We start from the raw sequence: 17,969 nt of genomic DNA, 5'->3' as shown, positions 1-17,969 counted from the left end.
TGCAATTTTCCAAAACTGCTCACCGTTCAAAAGAACGAATGGAACCGTTCATTTTAAGGATTCGTTCTTTTTGACCCGTTCGTTCCTGAATGACACATCCCTAGTCGGGTGCATTCAGGATATTTTCAGTCTTGAACTGGTCTCGCAATTTACAGTTATAATTTTTATCATTTTACTACATTAATTACTAAGATTAGCTCATTTATCACTAAAGATTCATCACTAGAGTTTTTTTTTTTTGGTCATGTCATCATTGGGAAATGAACTACATATGTAACAAAAAATGCCTTTGTGCTTGAATTTAAATGAATGAATTAGTAATGTTTTAATGCACAAAAATTGCAAATTACTAGAGACATGTTTTAGGGTTACAAAAATTCGGGTTCGGGTTTGCCCTTTTTCAATGAAAAGAAGCTGGAGCATTTAGATTAAAAGTCATCCAATAAGGAGACTCTTTCCTCCGATGACTTTTCATCCAAAAGCTCATACTTGTTTGCATTAAAAAGGGGTTTCTTGTAACCCCAAAACATGTGTTTGTAGTAATTTGCAATTTTTGTGCATTAAAACGTTGCTAATTCATTCATTTAATGAGCAACATATGGTTTTAGAAACACTTGCTGTTTGACATTTGTTCATCAGCATGCACAAAAGTTTTGGGGCCTGTCACAAAATGACTTTTCCAGGCCCTCCTCCATATTGTTTACCCCTATATTTCAAGCCTTGTTTTAAAAATATTGTGCCCCCTTCAGGCTTGGACCCGGGCCAACAGGTATCCCATCTCCCCCCCCCCCCTCCCTGTGCATGCCCCTGCCTCAATCCCAGCATAAATGATTAGTAAATTAATGCATTTTTTATTTATTTAGTACAAACATGGATTATCAGCATATATCAGTAAATGAACCTAAAGAATTAATCCAACCTCGAAAAATACGATGAAACATTTCATCTCATGACAATTCTGATGATTAAGAAAAGTGATTTTCTTGAAATTTTTGGTATGTCTTTGTAATTGTATCTTCCTAACCTCCATTAAAAACTTTAGTTGCTAGTACTACAATAAATTATTAGAGAACACTTCTTGGGATGATAGAAATTAGTTCCCGCAATCTGCCGTGTGCAACTACTGGCAGGTGGTCAACCACTAGCGAATCACCCTATACCAAAACATTCTTTTTATTATACTTTTTCTGAAAAAAATTATTACTATTTTATTCTTTATTTATTTATTAATTTTTCAATTCACTTGAAAAATAAAAGTGTTATTATTGAAGATTGTACAAATGCAGTGCTTTACTTACAGTTTTTATCTTTATTGTAGTTATTGCAAACATCCTTTCTTATGAAACAATACAGTGTTTTCTGTCAAATTTTGATTCCTTGATGAACAAAAACATCAAAATTCTTTAAATTTGAAAGTGACAAACTCTATAGTTAATGAATCTTTTTTAACTGTCAAAAATTATGATTATAAGAAGTATTACTTCAAATGTGCATATATGAGTACATGCATTGATTCATTTGAACTGTTAAAAAGACATAGAATATTTAACAGGTGTGAAGCTATGTAATGCACACATCATATTTTTTTCCTTCATTTAGAAGCTGCATCATTTTTTATATTTGGTCATGTTAATGTCCTTAAAATAACACCCCCTCACTTAAATAAGCTATTGTATTAAAAATCAATAGAATATACAAAAATGAAATCAAATTTTTTTGATTGTATAGATTTCACGAGAAATATGTTTGGTTAAACCTCCCCCCAAACAGTAGTCTGCTTATGGCCCTGCTACGGTTTCGTCCTTGTTATGGACTCATCAGTCTGGAATAGTTAATAACCGAGCTGGAGACAGATGGCACATCTTATTGAAACTGAGAGTGCCAACAAACTGGTAGATAAAGCAAATTTGTCTCACCAGAGATAGACTGCAGCATGGTGCGTTTCTCGCTGGGACGAAACTGTAGTCTCTGAATGTAATAACTGGGCTGTAGGTATATTGCAAGTAGTTCTGTCTTAGCCCTGGCTTAGGGGTGGTAACGTGCTGCTTTATGTTTCTGAATATGTTTGAAATACAAACTTTTAGTCTCTAATTGCTTATATTTTTCTTCCTTTCAGCACGTGATTATGCCCATGTTATAATACAATCTGTATCAGGAGACAATTTATTCACGGTGGAAGGCCTCAGAGGTGTCTGTGATATTGATGAGAACAAACTCAGAAAATCAAAACAATTTCCTGCACTATGCGAACAGGAACAGACCACTTGGAGAACATGCTGCAAAAGCTGGTCCATTTCCAACTATGTCATACTCTTGAGGAACCTTTCCTCTTGCCACGAGATCAAAGAATCGGACGTAACGGCCGTTTTGGATCTGTTGAAATTGTGTGCACAGTTTTATCATGACATGAAGCTCACACATGACTGCAGTGTGGACCCGGTCCTTTGCCGCGACATTCCCAAGCAGTGCATAGAGTATGACGCCGTGTACAATATCTTGCACTTCTTGACCGATGTCAATTTCTTCAACACAAAATCTCCAAATCTCAATGTTCCTAAACTGACATACACTACTGTGTTTCTCCCTACTGCTCAAAGTTCTGAGGCCTTAAGTTATTACAGAGATTTAGAAAATATGAAACTGTGCAATGATGTTGTGGAAGTTGTTGGGATGGAGTTGGGGTTGAAGTATAAATTATTTTCTGACTGCTTGTTGCATGACACCATATACATCGGCATGGCCGGAGTTCTCATCTTTTTATTTTTGTGGATGTATTCCTCATCCTTTTTTGTGACGTTCATGACTGTTTGCAGTGTTGTGTTCAGTGTTGGGACTGCATATTTCATGTACAGCACTGTCTATCAGATCACTTTCTTCCCATTCATGAATTTGCTCACTATCGTGATTATCATTGGTAAGCATTTATTTGATTTTATTCCTAATTTGACACATCAGTGTACAATGCTGTAGTTGGAAAAATATATTAGGGGGAACTATAGTTGAGCAAGCCTAACCTGGCAGTACTCTGAAGTCTGTGCAGATCATAGTCGTAGCATTAAGACTCTGGCAGGTTAGGCTTGTCCCAACTATAGATTTAACATTTCTGGAAAGTCAAAAGTGTTGGGAAAAGACAATTGCATTCCATTTTTCCCCTTGGATAAAATGGAAAACTTCATCTTTAAGAAATAAAATGAAGTTTAAGATTCATAATTTCTTAAATGACAAAGAAAGTGTTTATATTTTTCAAAATACATGCAATCCATGGTATTTTATCTTTTTAATAGAAAGATACATGCAACTTTTAACAGTTATTTTGATATGCTAAAAATGGTCAATTTAGATTATTTAGTAAGTTTTAATTAAAAAGCAGACATTTATTGTTCAAAAGGGGGGGGGGGGTCAAATCCAATTTACATTAAACTTCCATTATTTTTACAACATCAAATCAAATGAGTAAACAGCTCCCTGACCCTCTCCCACACACGACAGCAGTCTGTGTATGAATTTTTTTTTAAAATGAATATGGGTAGTTTTTTTTTTTTTTTTTGAGCAATCACTATTGCTTATTGTTCTCACTTGACTGTCTTTGATGTCCGGTTCCTTTTTCATCTTGGACCAGGTGCCTCTTCAGCACCACCGCCGCCCGTCGGCTTCTGCATCCTCTGGTCCTGAGCACGGTCCCCCGGAATCCACTTCTGGGCGGTGGTGTCCATGTCATACACACACGCACGCGTCTTTTCACACATACACGCCTATGTGCATACACACAAGCCTACTCACATCACACCCAAGGGTCCTCCGTTCCTATCACAGTAGTGACTTTCCCAGATTAGAAGCGCACACACACACAACTATACACACGTAACCGCCCAGGAGGAGGGGCAGGATTGGAGGGGGGGAACAGGAGCTGTTTCTAGAATCAATAACCCCAATGAGTAGGGTTCTGTTGCGACTTGTGATTGCAAAACACATAATTTGAATTCAAAACTTAAGAATTCAAATTATTATTATCATTTTTTTTATGAACCAGGATCGGTTGTGCTGCAAGTCCTCAAGTGTCTTTAATTTGCAAGAAAAAGATTTTAAGCCTTTGAATGTCCTTATATTTGACAAAGTTTTTTAGTTTTACTTGAAACTTTTTTTTTGCTTTATAAAGAACCTAGCTGTGTTGCCCAGCTTTGCGCGGTCTACCTTGAAAATAAAAATTGTATCAAGTGACGTATATTCAACTATTAGGTGTAAAAAATAAATAAAAAAAACATCATGATTTCCCTTCCAAGCAATGACAACAGATACAAAAATACTTTTAAGAAATTAAATCCAGAAAGATGGATTTAAAATGCGTAACCATGGAAACACAAAATAAAATAAGTTTAAGGAATTAAAATGCTAAAGAAAATGGTTCACAATTTGAATGGAACCGAGATTTCTTAAACTTGATTTAAAAAGGCTTGTAACTTTTTTTCCTTTCAGATAAAAGCTTATTTTTTCGACCATAGGTCGAGTTAGACCTGGAGTAAAAAAGGTCGCTTTTTCTAATGCCGTCAAAAAGAAAGCTGTGGGACAATTCCTTCACTTTTTATTGATTTATTTAATGAAGAAAGTAGTGCCTAAACTTCAGCTAAGCCTTAAAAAATTCGAGCTATAAACGCAAATGACTCCCTCTGTAATAAAGTTATAGCAGTGAAACAAATTGCGTAGAACGCAGAAAATTCTACCCTTTCTAACGATATGTAATATTAATATGTGCAAGTAATTTTTCACTCCCATATTTGAGAATTTATGTGAAAATTGGAGGTAAATTGTAATAAAAAAAGAACTATTCATCGAATTTTATTCGAACTGGTATGCAAACCTTTTCAGGACTTAAAGGAACAAATTGTGAAAATTTCAGCACAGTTGGCCGGGTAGTTCTCGAGTTTTGCGAGTTCAAACACACAGACGCTTTTTGGGGACTTCATTTTATACTATGTAGAGATGTAAAAAGAATGAATCATTTTTTTAAATTTATTTTTTCAAAATATGTCAAAGTAGTTGAACAGTGATTTTGTTCTGTTCTGTTTTGTTTACAACATAGCAGGAATTAACAAATTTTTCAGAGTCGTAGCACTCTTTGAAGAATTAGTGTTTTCTCACTGCACTCTGGTTCATCTTTTACGTGTATACATTTATAGGGTGGGGACTTTGCAACATCCCTTGCCTCTTTCCGCAGGCAGTATCCATTTTGGGAACTCGTACAATGTAGCGAAGTCACAAATTGTAACATAAAAAAAAATATTATTTAGAAGTCAGATTAAATAGTGTTGGAGGCTTAGTGTGTGGAATTACATGTAGTTATTGAAACTGTCAGTACATAATGACCAATAATTTTTCAATACTAAATTTTTAAGTGAAACTGTCAAGTACTATTCAGTACTATACCTACTTGTAGCATAATGTCTAAATTTTAAACAAAATTACTCTACAAAATCCTATTTGAAACAAAAACAGAGTAATATTTTGATAGCATAAATTATTTTACAATTGTTTCAACTTTTTACTCTTGTAATAAGTAATCTTATGGCCTAAAATTGCTTGGATTTTTCAAAAACTGATGTCCTTAACGTTGATAAAAAGGTCAGTTTATAACTAGAAAGATCAATTTAAATACCTCCTTTCATTCAAGTGAAAGGAAAGCTATTTATCCCCATCTTGCTAAAAGTTGAAATGCATGTTGTTTTATTCGTTTGAATTTTATCCCAAACTTCACCACAGGTTTTTTTCGCTATTCTTACCAGGAAGCCATATAACAGTGTAATAATAAAAAATATTAAATTAGTAGCAATGGAAAGAGCATAGTAAAACATATCTCTGGATGCATAAATTACTTGCCCTTGTGTCCCTTTTATCGAAATATGAGTGCTTAAAGTCTGCAGAAGTTTGAAGAAAAGTCACCAAATTTAGGGAGTTTCAGTGAATAATGGAAAACATCTTTCAGGCGCTTTGTAGATGGATGTCGTGCCGCATGCAAGTGGTGTTACTTGGTAACATTAATCTCTTGTCAAGCATTTAAAGTTTGTCATGTGGTTCCTTGTTTAGCTGCAGAACTACAGGGCCATTCTGTGTGACGGGACAGGACATTTGGAGTAGTTTTGTTACTAGATTTTATTCCATAAATACAAATAATACAGGCTAGAAATTTTATTTTTTATAGCAACAGTAAGACTTTTTTCATAAGAACTATGTTAAACATCAAAAGTTAGCCAGTTTGAATAAAATAATTGAACAGCATGCAATAAAATAATCATACGAGGTCCGTTCTATCACAGGCATTTTATCTCATATTCTTCAGTTATTTTACTTAAAAACGATAACTAACCCAATGATGTTCTACATAATTCTTAAGAGAAATCCTTACTGTTGCTATCAAAAATAAAATTTATAACTTGTTTAATTTGTATTTATCAAACAAAATACAGTGAAACCTTTTGTATAACAATACTTTCTATAACGATAACCTGTCTATAACAATATTTTTTTGGCCCCAGCAAAATGTCAGCATGAACGGTGTATAACAATAACCTGTCTATTACGATACTTATTTTTAGGTCCCAACAGTATCGTTGTAGACAGGTTTTACTGTATACTAACAAAACTACTCCAAATGTCCCGATCCGTCACATTTAATGGCCCTGCAGGGATAATTCTTCTTCTTCTTCGGCACTACAGCCTAGGGCATGCCAAGACCGTCTCAATCAGTTTCCTCCATCCCGCCCTGTCAGAAACAGATTTCCTCCATCCACTGAGGCCAACAGTTTTTAAGTCTTTTTCGGCACAGTTGAGCCATCTGGTTGGTGGGCGGCCCCTCTTGTGCGCACCATCTGGATTTGTGAAGGTGACTTTATGGGTTGGGTCCCTACTACCTAGACTAAAGAGGTGCCCCAGCCATCTGATGCGATTGGCTTTAATAAAGTGGATAATGTCTGGCTGTTTATATAATTTTCTATATATCTCAAAATTATAGAGAGTGCGACATCTGTTGTTTTTCTGGACAGCACAAAAAATTCTTTTCAAAATGCAGGGATAATTCATAATTTAAAAGGAAAAAAAATAGAATCTCTGAACATTTTTTTTTTTAAATTCAATAACCACACAAATATTTTAGCTGCTTTGATGAATTCTTATCTAGTGTGAATCTAGGGGTTATCACCGTCAAAGAGAGTCTGAATTTTGCATTTTAATAACGTGAATTTGGAGACATTATTTAGGCCCTACTTTATTGCAGTTTAATATTACTCTGCTTACTCCCCCCCCCCCTCCCTCTTGATTTGTGTGCTCATATTTTAATACGATCCCCTCCAAAACCAAAAACTGGATCAGACTTAGATTCAAATCCATAAGGTTAAGTGCCCTAAAGCTGGAACCTAAAAAATAATTTCTAAAGCCACCATTTTTAGTTGGAAAAAAAAGAATTACCAATTTTTTGAAATGGATTAGAATGAGCTTCGCTTCTCATTTCAAAATAAAAAATTCATTTTTAATTAATTTAGAAAATATGTTAAATTTTGTCCCATTTAAAGATGTCAGCTTTAGAAGTTGTTTCATGTGTCATCTTTAGGGCACTTTATCTGTATTCAAAAAAAAAAAAAAAATCGTTCTTGAACAAAAACCATTTCTTTTTTTCATTTGTAAAACCTTTTTGAATAATTGTTTGTAATGGTTACTAAATCATAATTCATATGCCATCACTTTCTGAAATCTTTTTTTTTTCCTTCAGGTATTGGTGCAGATGATGCTTGTATATATTGTAAAATATGGGCTTGTGCAAAAGCAGAAAAGAATAACGGAACGCTAGTAAAACTGGTTCGTGATACTCTTCATCATGCCTGTATGTCTATGTTTGTTACAAGTATTACTACAGCTGTGGCGTTTTTTGGCAGCATTGTTAGCAATATTACTGCTGTTCGTTGTTTTAGGTAATTTTTCACTCTTTATATGTTAAGCTGTTTTAGTTGTTTTCCACAATATAGCTTTGACTCTTCATTTTTATGTTGAATGCATTTTATTATAGATAACAAAAACAGAATATTGGCAATAATACTTTTGTCTTGAATTCTCCCAAAATTATTATTAAACTAACTGCTTAGTAGAGTGCCAAAGCTCTCAACTAATTGTGGACATAGGCGGCTTGTACGAGGGAGCAGGGGTTGGGGCAACTGCCCCCTCTTTTTAAAAGTAAAGGTGCCTTGCCCGCTCACTTTTCAGAGTTAAAAATTTAGGATTGATTAAAAAATTATTTTTATGCAATAAATTGATTTATTTCATGATAATAAATGCTAAAAATTCCTAATAAATGGGGTTTTGCTCGAGTTATTTCATAAGGAGGCAACTTTCAAATGAAAGGGAATAGTTCAGTGGAGGCTATCCGTTCTAAACTTTTGAGGCTATATTCCTCATTTTTTAGCAGTCATGTAATAATTAATGTTAAAATTCAAATTTGGCACCTAATTTTGCAGAAAAAAGCTTTAAGATCCCAGCCCCCTAACCTTTCACACCTCTTTCAACGCCCCCCCCACCCACTTTTTTTGTTCACCAGCTACCTATGATTGCTGACATAGGTAGTTCAGATTTTCAAAAATAACCCACAAAATGATGGAGAAAAATAGTATACCATTTAATCAAAAGTTCTACTACATTGTGTGTGCAAAACATACATAAAGCTACAAAATGATTTATTTCATTTTTTTACAAATTTAACAAAAATGAGTTTAAAATGAACATAAAAGAGAAATTTATTAAAAACTTCATGGTTGTGCATTCGGATTTTTTACATTCTACTGTATATACTTCTTATTCTCCTTCTGAAAATGATCAGGAAAGCTGTTTATCAATTGAGGCAGTGAGAAGCTAAGTGGCAAAATTAAAAATTTGGAGATAACCAGTACAAATGGTAGGTATACCTCTCCTCTGTCTTGGGGCAACTTGTTTTACTCAAAGCTTGAAAAATGTCCACTTACATCCCTTTACTTCATTAATGCATGGGGGAATTTATGTGGGGAGGGTTCGAGGGGGGGCTGTGCCCCTCCAGTCTTGGAAAGACTTGATTCATTTTAACAATACAACACACACACCTTCCAAAATCTTTTTTTAAAAAATCATGATTTTTTTTTTTCTTTTTTGAATAGTTCAGAAGTCAAAATAAAGAGAATAGCAACTGCCCTTTTCTAATTGGTGGAGGGGGGGCACCGTACACTGTATTACAAGCAGTAAAGCTGTCACTGGGTTGTTGAAAATGTGTTGGAAACGACTACTTTGAACTGAAAAGGGCAAGTATATACTTGAAAATATCGGGCTGAATGAGCTATTTGTCAGCTGTAACACTTAAAAAAGGCAACGATTTTTTTTCAACATATTAGAAACTAAATACAAAGATTTAAAAAAAAAACGAATTTACCTATAAACTTAAACAAGCTATAGCTCAGGGCACTTGCTTTGTTGATGGCCTTAACTCCTGACAGTTTCATGATTTGTTCCTTAAAAAAAAGCACTTGAAAAAATAAATTTCATTTTAAAGTGCTTGAGAACCTTGAAATTTGGAAAAGTTTGAATACAAACCATACATTTTAAAATTTATAACAAATAGGAGAGGCTAGGAAACATGCCTAGGAAATACTGAAACATATCAATTTCAGCTCTTTACCACATACTGCATCAAAAATGTAAAAAAAATGGTTTTCATGTTTCTAAAACATATTACTTGAGATAAATTTTTGTGACTCGCATGTTTCATATCTTGCTGTTTATTTAATCCCAAATGCAGTATTTTGGAAATTCATCTTACTTCTACTGCATATTGTTAATCTCTTAAAAAAATATGCTACCTAACTATATACTACCTATATACTAAAATATATATGCTAATAAATTTGAAGGAACTTTGATGGTGAGTGATAAACTATTTGCTTTACAAAACGAAGGCTTCCGGGCATTGTTTCTAAATTTCGCAAATAGTAATAGTCAAGATTCATTACAAAGTCACCTGTCAGGACTATACAAGTTAAAGAAACTATACATATAAAAGCATATATATATATATGTGTGTGTGTGTGTGTCTGTGTGTCTGTTTAAAAAAATACATTAAAGCTCTGTTCATATCTATATATCTCTTATATATACTTTGTTATAGTTAGACATCAGTTCATCACATTCACAATCTGATTGATCAACTAACCGTAATATCTGCCTTGCAACCCAGAGCCCTCAATCTTTTTAACATGAGATGGACACAGTACAATAGGCCTTGGCCCCCATGTGCCGTTGTGCCACTGAGTTTTAGTTTGTTTCCATTTAAAAGACGCACAAGCCTAAAGGGGGGGGGGGGCAATAGCTTTCCAAAACCTTTTTTTTTTCTTCTTCTTCTTCTTTTTTTCCTAGTTTTCATGTTAAAAATATAGTTACTACTGCTACCCCTAAAAAACAATATTATTACTTCTTTTTCATACATTTTAGTGCCCACAAAATTAAATTTAGTAAAATTTCAATTTACATCGGTCCCTGGAAAGACATATAAATGGTTCTTTACTGTATATATGTCATAACTTCTATATTGGTCTTGTACAATTTCCTTCCATGATTCTACTATCACCTTAAGTGATTTGCTATGCATTGCTATGTATTGATATTACCATGGATTATTTTAGTGTAAAACCTTTTCTTTATGTGTTGATGAAATGATGCTACAAGTAAAGCTTCTCAGTTCTTGAAATAATGTTATTGAAAAACCCAAAAAGCATAATTTTGTTACTGGACCAAAACCACGAGTATTTATTTACAAAATGATGAAAAACTCCTTGCCTAAAAATCCAAATTGTTGGAACAGTGCAAAATAATGGGCACGCTTATTGAATCTAAATCAAAGAATGTATAAAGATGCTGTAAAAACCCTTATTTTTGTGAGCTGTAACTTTCACAAAAATGAATATATTGGTGGATTCAAGAGTTTTATATGATTTTATCATTTTTGATTATTCGATGATTTCAAAGATTTTATTAGTATTTCAATGATTTAATAATTTTATATGAACAAAATTCCATCTTTAAAAAAGTTTATTTTGCAAGGTTTAAATTTTTGCAGTTATTACAGGTTCATAAAAATTGTGAATATTAAAGCCTCTCAAAAATAAGTGCTTTTACAGGATTAAATTTTCTTAACTGTGAAAAAAGATTTTATTTTTTCAAAAAAAAAAAAAAAAATCTCATCAATATATCTTTTTCTCTATTATTGCAGGCATAACCAGATCTAGATATTGATATTTTCATAGATAGTAGCAGGAGAGCATTTATTAAGATAGTAATACTTACTATGCAGACTTGTGGGAAAGGAGTTAATGACTTAGTATTGAGATTCAATTCATTTCAATCAAGGGGATTTTTTTTTTCTCGCAAAAATTCACTTTACATGCAATGTAAAAGAAAATAAATTACAGACACATCAATATGTTATTTTGCCCTGTCTTTTCGAAACTCCTGATTGAATAAATAGGAGGGAAGGCTATAGCAATAGCTTGACTAGCTCTCCCCACTCAGAAAGGAACCATAAAGGTTGACCATATTAACTAAATAACATTCTTAATAAATATCTTTTTGATGCTTTAAATCACATAAATGTGGTTCTTTAGAGCTTTTTATTCCCTTATTTAATGTTTTAGCATTTCATCTGTGTTTCTGTGCGCACCTCTCAAGTTCAATGAAATTAATGTATTTTATTTTTAGCATTTTTGCTGGAACTGCTGTCTTGGCCAATTTCATTTTCACTGTTTCATGGCTTCCAGCATCAGTCATCATGGCAGAAAAATGGTGCTCTTCAACTTGTTGTCTCTGCATACCGCCACTTGGATTATACTTACCGCAGTTCCAGCATATATGGTGGTGTAGCTCATTATGCAACGCCATTTGGAAATTACATTATAGTTTCACCGATTCCTCTCGGGTATTCTTTGAAAAAATATTGCCTTGCATAATTGTGAAATCACGGTATTTTTGGCTCGTAATCTTCACTGCTGTAGCTGCTGGAGCTGCCGTGATTGTTTTCTACTACCCCAAGCTCCAACTTCCAAGTTCAAAAGAGTTCCAGATATTCAGTGCGGAACATCCCTTTGAAAAATATGATCTCTTTTTGAAAAAATACTTTTGGTTTGAGAAAGCTAAAGAACAAGATTCATACAGAAAAATGCCAGTGCGTATTGTTTGGGGTGTACTACCTGTTGATAATGGAAATTATTTGGATCCTTATGACAGAGGGGACATTGCATTTGATCCAGACTTTGATTTGGCGTCTCCAGAATCACAGCAATGGCTTTATAACTTCTGCATACAGCTTCGAAACCAGAGTTTCTATCAATCAATGCATGGGCCCTTGATGTTCAATTGCTTTATCGAAACATTTCGAACTTGGATGGAAAGACGTTGCGTTGATGGAATCTCAGACATGGATAGAACACCATGCTGCGAAACTTCTAAATTTCCATTCAGTGAAAAAATATTTAACTACTGTATTAAGGAAGCTATTGTCATCTTACATCATGCCCCAGGATATTTTGTTATACCCTCTGTAGAAGGTTTACGGTTTTCAAAATCAACTGGAAAAGTTCAAGCAGCAGTTATTCAGTATGACAGCTCTTATTCATACACAAGTTCATACCATGAAATGTATGAATTTAAAACTGCTGTTGATGAATGGGTTACATCAAAACTGGAAGAAGCTCCTGTTGGGCTTAGAAATGGGTGGTTTATCAGCGACCTTGATTTTTTTGATTTGCAGGACAGCTTGTCTAAAGGAACTATTGTAGCTATCGGTGTGGCTATTGCTGTATCTTTTGGTGCCCTCTTGCTGACTACGCTCAATTTACTGATCAGCCTGTTTGCCATTCTCACAATTTCATGCATAATAATAGTAACTGTTGCATCATTAGTTTTAATGGGATGGAAATTAAATATTTTGGAAAGTACTACTGTATCTATTGCTATTGGCTTGGCTGTGGATTTTACTCTTCATTACGGAGTGGCGTACAGACTTTCAGCTCAAGAAGACAGAGAATCGTCCGTCATTTTCTCCCTAAGCCGGGTAGGGAGCCCCGTTGCCATGGCAGCATTCACCACATTCATGGCTGGAGCCCTCATCTTCCCTTCGGTCATATTAGCTTATGTGCAAATAGGAAGATTTCTAGTAATATTAGTGACAGTAAGCTGGTTGTATTCTACGTTCTTCTTTATGTCATTACTCAGTGTGGCCGGTCCTCAGAATGGCCAACTGCAACTGAATTTTCCATCCTTCAACTGCTGTGAAACAACATCTGTGCCGGTAGAAAAGAACCCATATGCACTGTCCGAGTCGACATTATCATCAAGTAGTGCGAGCTATCCAAATCAAATTCCGACCAGCGAAAGCCATGAGCTTGAGCCACTGACTACGCTAAAAGCTGGCCGAATGGATGTGCCAAAGTTTGTGAAAAAGAAACATGGCCACAGATTCAGGCAAAGGTCTGGAAGTTTGTCTTCTGCCTCCACAAGGACCAGAGATCCTACGTTGCCCTCTAAGCTAAACAGAACTCCTAGGAAAATCAGTTTGCCTACTGTCAATGTGACTTTCCATGGTGAATCTGGTGCTGAATTATCCATGGGAGCTGCAAGTTCATCTACCATTATCTGTGCTGAAGAAGAAAAAGATTCTGCGGTACAACCATTTTCGAAAGACGACGTGCCGGAACTGTGGACTCCGAAAGAAATAAGTGTGTGATTGACGTGTTGTAAATTCTAGTACTTGGTGCTTAAAGGCTTAATTTTTACATTTTACTGAAAATCATTTTTGCTAAACTTTACATTTGAAGTCATGTATTTTGTAAAAATTATCATTCTTATCTGTTCAATCTAAAAACAAAATGGTTTTACCTTTATTATCATTTCTTTTATCTTGATTGTAAGAATATTAAGTTAATAATGCTTTATTTTTAGGAAAATTTTAAAATCATCGAGTTTGGGAATAACTTATTTTGATCATAATGAAAATTTAGCTTGTACTTCTGGTGAAAATCAATTGTTTAATGAAACTGACATTATGAAACTCATACATATTTATTTTGTTCATAAGTTTTAATTTTGTTTTAAGCTATAAAATATTTCATATTTGTCCCATTATTGGTATTTTACAAAGTTATACTTGAATGACTATAATAATATTGCATGGCTTTTCTTACGAAATAAAATGCATGCAAAATATTGTATAATTATTTATATATATATAATTATTTTGATATTAGAGAGCACAAGTCTTATAAATATTAAAATATGCATAAGAGTAATTCTAATGTATTATTTAGGGTTGGTTGGTTGAAGTTGGCCACTGGGGTAAGTGGGTCACCCCCTAAAACTGAAATATGGATAAAGTTTTCAAACTTTTTTTGCACAGATCATGTTGACTTTCATCACAGTGATTGGTTTTGCACATATTTGGGATTGGTGAAATTTTTTTCTAGGTCATAGCACTTAGTCAAAAAAAAAAAAAAAAAAATCTGAAATTTTTCTTTTTGCGAGTTCAAGCAACATTTTTCCAAGAAGAGTTTCCAGGTTAGTTTTCAATATTTATTTATTATAATTTATTAATTTTTCACTTATAGTTTAACTTAAAGTACATACAGCAATGAGAATTTTTGTATAAAATATTATTCATAAGTGTTTAAGAGGAGGGGTCCCACTTACCCCGTATATATTTGCTATACGGGGTAAGTGGGTCCCCCTATAATAATGGGGATTTCAAAATCAAAAGCAACTCTGAATAAATATTTATATTGGTGAAATACAAGACAACTATGATGACTTAGTAGGAATTGATAGTTCAGCTACAAAAACTGCTAAAGCTGGTGATTATGTATTTGAAACATACATGAAAGAAAATCATTAAGATTTAAGTACGTCTAATGTTGGAAGTTGATGATACAAATTAAAAAAAACTGTTGAATTTGCAAGAGCGAATTGAAATAGTGACAGCATAGTGCAGATGATGTAGGAATAATTACTGAGGATGAAGTGATTGGCAAATTTACTCAAATTGATCTTAATCAACTGTATTACAATCATTAAGCACACCTTTACATGTAAAAGTAAACTATATCCCTATAGGCTATCGTATACCTTCATACTACATATATATATATATATCTTTATATATAGTATCAAGGAAATTTTCCATGATACAGATTTAAAAGATAGTAAATATCTCATAAATGGATGCAATTACAAAAACATAATTCACACTAAAAATTTACATACTTTATCATGTAAGACCCCCTTAACACTTTTTTAGATATGCTTCATTTTAATTTAAATAAAAGGCAGTTGAACCACTTTTCCCATACTTAGGGGTAAGTGGGACACCCATCCGATTTTAAAAAATATATAATAGTTAAGAATATTTAAAGCATTATTTCAGAAAATAATAATAAACTAACTTTGTGTTCTTAATAATGCCCAAGGTAAAATAAGAATAAGTTTAAATGTTTTTGTTTTAAAACCGTTTCTTTTTATAAGATTTTCAAAAACGAACCTATTCTCAAAAGGGGTCCCCCCTTACCCCATTTAACCCTAAATCTTTCATATCATTCCTCAATTATAAAATAAAATTGAAAATTCAAATAAGTTATTCCCTATCAATATTTTGTCTTCACTGCAATTTTGAGCTTGAAGTAGTGTTAAAATGTGATATTGATATACAGCTATTACAATTTTGTGTTTTATATGTTTAAAATGCATAAATAACGCATAATTCTTCTCACAGGTCATTACAAAAAATGTTGCTCATTGCTTAAAAACTAAAAAGCTGTTTTTCCCCCTTGATTCCCTCCCTCTAGGGGGCTATATTTCTGGGAAAAAGGGGTTACTTAAACTCCCCTTTCTTCTATAACTGATTTGAACTTAATTTTTAACAATTATTGACTGTGAAACTGTGATTTGCATTAAGCTAGTTTATTAGCAACTATGATTAAGCCATTTCAAGTGCAATTTTTTTAAATTTGTTTAGTTCCCTTCCTGTAAAATGCCTAATCAGTTAGATTCATCATTTCATCTGATCAAATCTTGCTCAAGTTTGCTCCTGGCGATTTTTAAGATATGAATTGCTATTAAAGGTTCTGTGAATGTTTTAAATACAGTTTTGTGTTTTATATTAGCATTTCTTTTTTTCAGTATTTGTGCTTAATATAAAGGTATTTGTTAGTATAATGCAGTATCAATTTTCTGGTATCCTGCAATAAGATAGATATACAGAAAATACTTTCATATGTTTGAAAAAGATGCATTTAAAATTTATTTGGATTCTTGGTATCTTTTCTCAAACTAAGTTTGTGACAACGGCGACTGATATCCTTTGGAAATAACATAGAATTGATACTTATGCAAGTATTAATTTTTATCCTTTTGCAGTTTGGATACATCATAATTTGATGGGCAAAGGTGTAAGACATATTTTGCTTACTTCTTCAAAGAAAAAATTGTGGTAAAGGGAGAAAATAAATAAATGATTTTATTTATTGAATCCAACGTAATTAATAAGTGATAAATATTTTCATTTTTCGATGTGAAGGTAAATATTTCTGTATAAATTAGATTTTAATAAAATCATTAGTTTTGAAAAAGATTTTTTTTTTTAAATGCTCCCTGCCCCCTCCCCAAAAAAGGAGGGGGGGATTTTTTGCGCAAACTTTCAAAGGAGAAGAAAAATAATCAGTATTCCTACTATTGTTTAAAGCAAACTGAATTGCCTTTTGTTCAAGAAAGTAAAACAAAAATCATTAAGCTCTACATTTTGGGAAACTAACTGGATTTAAATTTTATACAATTCAACTATTACAAGTGCAATTTTATGACATTTTTTAACATCTATTGATAAAAAAATAAATAAAAATGTGCAGAGTAGATTAAATGATAAAAGTATTGGTATTAATGCACCAAAGTTGCAATTTTCTGCTTCTTTAATGTTGACTTTATTGTTTTTCCCAAGGGTTCTCAAAGTGGGGGCCCTGCACCCTGGGATCCCATAGGGAGAGGTGAGGGGTGCCATGAAGTATCATTGATATCAATATATGCATATATAACAGATATACACTAAGGTTCAGTGAGGAAGTTCTAATCCTTCAAAAGGTGCCATGAATCAAAAAAGTTGTGGAACCTCTGACTTATCGGTTTGATCCACCTAAATTAATACTGGCCAATGTTTTCTTTTAATTTTTGTTTTTATCAAAGCAAAAAAAAAAAAATAGGTTTTTTTTTTTTTTTTTTTTCTCAGCTGATCTATTTTTACAGTAAACTTGATTTTTTTCCCCTCCTGCTCTAGAAACTTGCCCTGGTAGTCGTTTTGTCTTAGCATGCGTTTTTTTTAGCACATATTGCTTTCGCTCAATTGATAAGTTTTCTTTATTAATTTATCTGCTTATTATTGTCTCATTTATTATGAAAGGAAAAAAAAATCACAGTTAAAAGTAATCCGATGTTACGATGTGTTTACAATGAAGGAATACTATAATAACTCAAAATATGTCTAATTTTCTGAAAACATCATGTTTTATATTTATTTATATTAAAGTATTCATATTGTTGGATATTTTTGGAAATTTAAAAGATGTTTTAAAATATTTTAGCCACATATTTATTTGAACATCTTAATTAACTCAATCAAAATTGTTTATAATCACAAAAAGATGTTCACTTCGCAATTAATTTAAGACACACAACTTGTGTTCTGCATATATGTTTGAGATTTTGCGAAATTCCAATCGATTTTTTAAAAATTTTTTACCCAGAATTCATCTTTTGTGTTTTGCGGGGTACTCCAATTATTGATATTGCATTATGTTTTGTAAAAATATTATAAAAAATCAAACCTTGGAGTTCTCAACTGATAAATTATAATTTTTAATGTAATAGATTCATTTATATATGTG

The 17,969-nt window shown here is 33.0% G+C and overlaps 1 protein-coding gene across 1 annotated transcript in view; it reads left to right on the top strand.

Moving 5' to 3' along the window:
* LOC129230069 (protein dispatched homolog 1-like) overlaps positions 1–13,875 on the top strand; it is a 28,772-nt gene extending 14,897 nt beyond the window's left edge. Inside the window, exons 4-6 of the mRNA XM_054864457.1 lie at positions 2,117–2,914; positions 7,757–7,955; positions 11,752–13,875. Coding sequence (XP_054720432.1) covers positions 2,117–2,914; positions 7,757–7,955; positions 11,752–13,774 — 3,020 coding nt within the window. The 3' untranslated portion in view covers positions 13,775–13,875. The remainder of the gene's footprint in view (positions 1–2,116; positions 2,915–7,756; positions 7,956–11,751) is intronic.
* Positions 13,876–17,969: the final 4,094 nt, after the last annotated feature.

Source organism: Uloborus diversus, chromosome 9, assembly GCF_026930045.1.
Source record: "Uloborus diversus isolate 005 chromosome 9, Udiv.v.3.1, whole genome shotgun sequence".
NCBI classification, from domain to species: Eukaryota; Metazoa; Arthropoda; class Arachnida; order Araneae; family Uloboridae; genus Uloborus; species Uloborus diversus.
Note: the sequence above shows the minus strand (reverse complement) of the source record. Positions and strands in the feature narration are given on the sequence as shown.